Raw genomic sequence first — 6,008 nt, forward strand, 5'->3', positions numbered from 1 at the left:
AAATAAATATACTTAAGGACTTAAGTATAAGTACCTTTTTGCTTACAGGAAAACACCGCAGATTGTGGTATTGAAAGTGCCTACTTATAACAGCTTTTTGAAGTACGCAAAGAAATTTGTAATCGAAAATACAGATAATGAAATAACCATTGAAAGAGGATTATTAAAAGTGAACAGGTATATCTTTTGTTTTATTCCTTTTTAAATATATACTAGATTTTGTCTGTTGCTTTGCCTGCGTGAAAAGTAACTTATGTCCTGTGTATTTTATGAAGATCGGTTCGGTGATTTTCTCGTGAAACACGGACAATAAAACACACTTTCATATTTATAACATTCGATATCATGACTTCAGACTTGAAGGCTACGGTCAACGGTATACCATGCATGATATTATCGATAGTACGAGATTCAGATAAAGACAGGTGGCTAGCCCATCGACTAATAGAAAAATGAATTATTAATAAGCCTTTGCTTTGATTTCTATTGGTTTCGACAATCAGCGCGAGAAGCAGTTATGCTATGTTTTGTTTTGTATTCGCTTCCAGACCAGCATCCGAGCTTAACATTTCATCAATGTGCATAATACCTTAAGCCCTAACTAACGGGAAAGAAATGTAGTGATCTTAACGTGCCGGGAACTACACGGCATCTATTTTATGTGTTTAATTCTTTATAAATCTTGTATTTTTTTTTGTGTTTTATTTACTGATTAGACTGGGGCTTTTCTATCTGTAGTATAAAGGACATTGAATAACTAATAGACGAACATATCACCGCGTGCCCAAGTCGAAATTTGTAATCTGTCATGTAAGTTTATTATGTGGTCTTGGGGTAAGAGATGATTTTCCGAATTTTCAACGGGAACGGAATTTGGAGAAGAAACGAGATTTTTAGTTTCTCTCGGAGGGAACCGCGAGCGTATTCTGGTTACAATATATATTATTACAATGTATGACAAGGAAACTTAATTGTAGCCTGAATTTCCAAAGTTTAGTGGTTGTGGTCATGGGTGCAACTCATTTGCACCCTAGCTCAGACAATCTTGCGAACACACATAGTAGGTATGGCCGAGTGAATACAAAGTAATATATAAATCAGGGACAGTTCAATCTGTGTGATTTGAACAAATACCTATATCTTGGCATGCTAAAGGTACCTATAATCACGAGTAATTGTCCGTTCTTCACGGTTTTTATTTAATCGTGGAATTGAGATGCAGGAAAAAGAATCCGATATTTATTTTTAAATTAACTTTTACTTGGCAAGTGGAACAACTGGCACAAACTAAGAAGTATGACTATTTTATGAGACATCGTGAACCTTTTTAAGCTACATCTACTTATAAAAAAAACCCTGGATCCTGGATATTACCGGAGGTCCCGGGTTCGAATTTCGGCCAGGGTATGATGGGAAAAGAACTATCTCCGATTGACCTAAGTCTTGGATGTTTATCTATATGAGTATTTATTATAAAATATAATATCGTTGAGTTAGTATCTCGTAACACAAGTTTCGAACTTACTTAGCCTCGGAGGCTAACACAATCTATGTAATTTTTATACATTTGTTGAGTTTTTGTATAGGTACATTTATTTATTATTTCTTAAGCTATTCGATATTCAGCTTATTGCATCTAGCGGTCATATAGAAAACAAACTTACGCCCTCGGCTTCGCACGCGTTAAAAAATCCCTATGTCGTTTCAATAAAAGTTATTATATATATAATAAGTAGGCCAAATACTGTAGGCTTAATTTTAAATTGCATACCTTTATAAATGTCGGCAGCACCCTTAAACGGTTTTCCTCTCGTAACAAATTTAAGAGAAAGAAAAAGTAAATTCATGAGGATTATTTAACTGAATGTAACTTTTTAACGAGACAATAGGGAAATGTTTGTTGTGGCTCAACTTCTTTATTTATTTGAATTGTTTACGCTAAGTATTACGGTAGATACACCGTAATATCTGGCGTGGGCGTATCGTACACTTCGTTTTATTCTTAAATGTTTATTTTTACTTTTATTTGTTTTTTTTTTTGGAAAGTTTCTACTTTAGGCATGTTGCAGCGTCCTTGCGGTGTCACAGGTATTATGGGTCAAAATTTGTAGTTACAGTGAATATCAGAATAAATAGAACTTATTTTATAGTCCTTGTCAATAAATTCCGAGGCAGGATGTCTCTTGATTCGTGAATTATTTTACCTAAATCCTAAATATTTTCTAAATGTAGGTAAAATAGGTACTTACTAAGAATGTTCAATATACGTTGGGTGCATTTTTGGTATCGAAATTTTCTCACAACCAAAATGAGAACTTCCTAAGTCCTTCTAATACTTACTTGGAAATACGCGCTTGGAAACTGACCTATTACATACATACCTACTTACATACGTAGCCTAATTACTTTAAAACAAAATCTTTTTAATGGAGTAAAGTTATAAATTTATTTTTATTTACACTTAAACAAAATAAGCCGAAGGAATTTTTAATTTTATCTCTATGTAGAAAATTGCATGGTAGATCGACTTACATAACATAACGACATCTTTAAAACATACGGTGTGTTTATTAAGCTAGAACTTCAATCTATTTGCTTATTGTTACACGTGTGTCGTAATAGATGGCGCTACACAAGAACCATTGCAACGTGTAGTGTGAAATAAATACCTAGTTTTGATATTGGTAGCGACATCTATCAGATTTATTAAGTCTCTTTTCCTTCAACTGATAGCGCTTACCTTTAGAAATACTGCGTACCAAAAAATACCGCAGGTTTTTAACAGATGTCGCTTTCGCTAAAACTTTCTTCGAAAACCACCCGAAGTACAAGTCTAAAAATTATTTAATGTATTGTAGGTGTAGGTATAATAATATCAACAATTCTTATTCAGAAAAGTAAGATTATTTTTGATGTCCATGCAAAATTCGCAACAGCTATAAAATTATTGTCAGATAAAGGGATAAAATCATTCGCATAGCTTATCAGTTAAATAAATTGAATGCTTATTCAATTTTTTTTTATAATGTCTCACATGTTTGATATGATTAAAATAAAAAATGAAATTGATATGAATAAAACTTTTTTCTTTTCATCTTTTATACAAATAGTAACAAATATAAAATAAATAATATTACCACCACAGATACTTTACATGATATAAGTACTTGTTGTTTCTTATTAATATTTAATTTCTTTCCTCATACCAATACCACACATTTAAGTAAAAAATAACTTTAAGTAATGAGCTAAGCTCTCTTCTTGGTAGCATAAATTACAATGATTTTTTATTTTTCTCTCAAAAAACAGCATAATAAAACAATCTCAAATTTATTTTCAACAATTGCGAATATTGATCATAGAAATAAATAAATTTTTGCACCATAGTAGTGTCATAATTCTTGCAGGTGTCCGTGACAATTGATATTCCTGGACATCATAAGTATCAATTGATATTTTGTTATCAATAATTATTTTTACCAAAAGTTACCTTATTTATTCTGTTACGACACTCATACAGCAAATGATTTGTTCATATTAATGAATGAAGAACTTTATTAATCACTGAAAAAATATTTTTTTAATGTTTGCAACGGTATTATTTCTCAAGGAATACCTACTTTAAAATCATTGAAAAAAGTTAACTTAGGTAATTAGTCTGTAAACCCTTCAGTGAAAGCTTCAAGCAAAATCTTTTCAAACCATCTTAATCGCTCAGTGCTTTGTGATTCATCCATTGATTCAATCACCTCCCTTGTTTTACTACTGATTATACTCCAAAAGAAATCTATCAAAAACTGTATAACAGTATTATAGTACACCAATTCAACATTTTCATTTGTTATTTTCTGAATTACATCTAAAACTGTTGTATATAAGACAGACTGTCTAGTTGCAGGCTTGCATATTGACAGGTGATCAAGGGGCATCTCATAAAATGTACCTCTGCCCAAGTCTGCCGAATTAGGGTCCACAAAAAGAACGGGGACTTTAAATGCGGTGACTAGAGTTGGCATCGTTTCCCCAAAACTGATTGTGTCCCAACCACACAAATCTGCAAATGAAATGAATTTATTGTGTAGTTCTAAGAGTATGGGCGAGTCTATTTGAAGCTGTTTAACATCAGTGGATGGCCACAATACGGCAGCAGCCGCCCGAGGCATAGTGGCTAAAGAACTCCCTTTATGTGGTGTACTGTAAAAGAATACTGCTTTAGTATTTTTAGCAATATCATTAAGAGGCTGGTCATCACTTTTTGCTGCTTCTACCAACAATTGTTTAGTGATTAGACCACCCATTGAATGTGAAAGCCACACTACTGGTTTGGAGCCCACTTTAGCATCTACTAAGGCTACTGTCAGGTTTTCAGCTCTCTCTGCTATATCTGCAGTTAACATTGGACAGCGTTCCATCCAGGCTGATAAAGTACTCCAATAATTAACCCCTAAAATTCTTAAATTGTTACAATCCTTAGGCAGCCAGTCTTTAGGCCAACAATGGGTATAATTACAGTGGTCTTCCTCTTCATTTATTAGGCCTATACGTTTTTTATCTGAAGTATATTTAAAACCATTCCCTGATTCTCGTCTTGTCTGAATAGGAAGATCATGTAAGACTACTTCCATATCAGCAAGTAATGCTTCATCATCTAATATCATTAGGTCTTGTATAACCTCATTCAGTTCAGGGTCTGAAAATGGTTTTGTGGTGGTAGCTTCACATGGATCACAGTCATTGTCCGTCACTGTGACTTCAACAATACCAACTGGTTCAGCACATTTCTTGTCCCTTTGTCTCCAAGTTACAAATACTCCACCTCTTAGGCCATGTACTAATAGAGTATCACAAGAGGGAGGAGAGGTGGTCCGGTAAATAGGATGTAATAGGAACAAGCCTGGCCTATAGCAACTTTCCCCTGACAGGTTTGATAATGTCACAGCTGCAGAACTCGACAGACGGATATCATTTGATCTCAACATGCGTGATAATTCTCCCACAAGACCATTTTGGAAAAAATGTTCCAATAAGTTTGTGTGTATACTTAAAATAGTGAGGATTCTCAACACAGCCATCTCAATTTCAGCATCATTACGATTTCTCAACAATAGCTCAGCTAATTTTGGCAAGAGTTGCACATCAATAAATGTTTTAGAAGAAATATCTTGTTCATAATCTCTACTATGAAATAATAATATGTGGTGATGAATAGCATCTAGACATAATATACAAAGTTCTTTTTCACTAATACTGTCTGGTTTGGCAGGTATACTGTCTGCTTCCATAGCTTGTTCTTGTACATTGGCAAAATATTTAGAGAGGAAATGTTTGAGGCAACCATGAGGCTTAGCAGTCTGTGCCGCCAGAATCATATCCCGGAATTGGAAGGACAGCAGATGGGAACTTATGGCAGCTCGCCGTACGTGGATAGGTGGAGGAAGAAAGTAGCGAAGATCGGCGCCGCGCGTTCTGGCCAGCAGTACCGCGGTGTTTTTGTCTAAAGCCTGCGCCAGCTTCCAACAGTCCCAAATCTTGTTGTTTTTGAAGGTAGCAAGCTGTTCCAGTGCTATGTTCCGCTGTTCCTTGTTTCCATGCTTGCAAAGCCACAGCAGCCGCCAGGCTAATGAATGCTTCAAGCTTTTCCATATTCTCGCTAACCCAACTGATTGCCTAGTCTCTCGATCCTGTTGCAATTTTAACTCTTCGTTGTACGAAGGGTCATCAATATAAATGTATTCGGGAGTCCCCTTTTTTTCTATATTTAGCACGTCATCGTTCACTACTCTGTTTAATGCCTTACTTGTTTGGTGTATGTGATAAACAACAAATAAACCACCACTGCCCCACATAACCACTTCTTTTAATATTTTTAGATATGGTCTGATTCTATCTGGAATACTCATTGTTGGATAAAATTATTAGTCCCTGACAAATAATATTTTATACTGGAAAATAATTTGTTTAGTTTGTGAGGCTGAGGTTTGTGTTGATTTCATTTTGGGAATTTGACA

General features: G+C 34.7%; 1 protein-coding gene across 1 annotated transcript; it reads right to left on the reverse strand.

Moving 5' to 3' along the window:
* Window positions 1-3,037: 3,037 nt before the first annotated feature.
* Window positions 3,038-6,008, reverse strand: LOC106130628 (protein SERAC1). Its single transcript, XM_060953757.1, has one exon. The coding sequence runs from the start codon at window positions 5,898-5,900 to the stop codon at window positions 3,654-3,656; it is 2,247 nt and encodes a 748-aa protein (XP_060809740.1). The 5' UTR covers window positions 5,901-6,008; the 3' UTR covers window positions 3,038-3,653.

This window comes from Amyelois transitella, chromosome Z (genome assembly GCF_032362555.1).
Source record: "Amyelois transitella isolate CPQ chromosome Z, ilAmyTran1.1, whole genome shotgun sequence".
NCBI lineage: Eukaryota > Metazoa > Arthropoda > Insecta > Lepidoptera > Pyralidae > Amyelois > Amyelois transitella.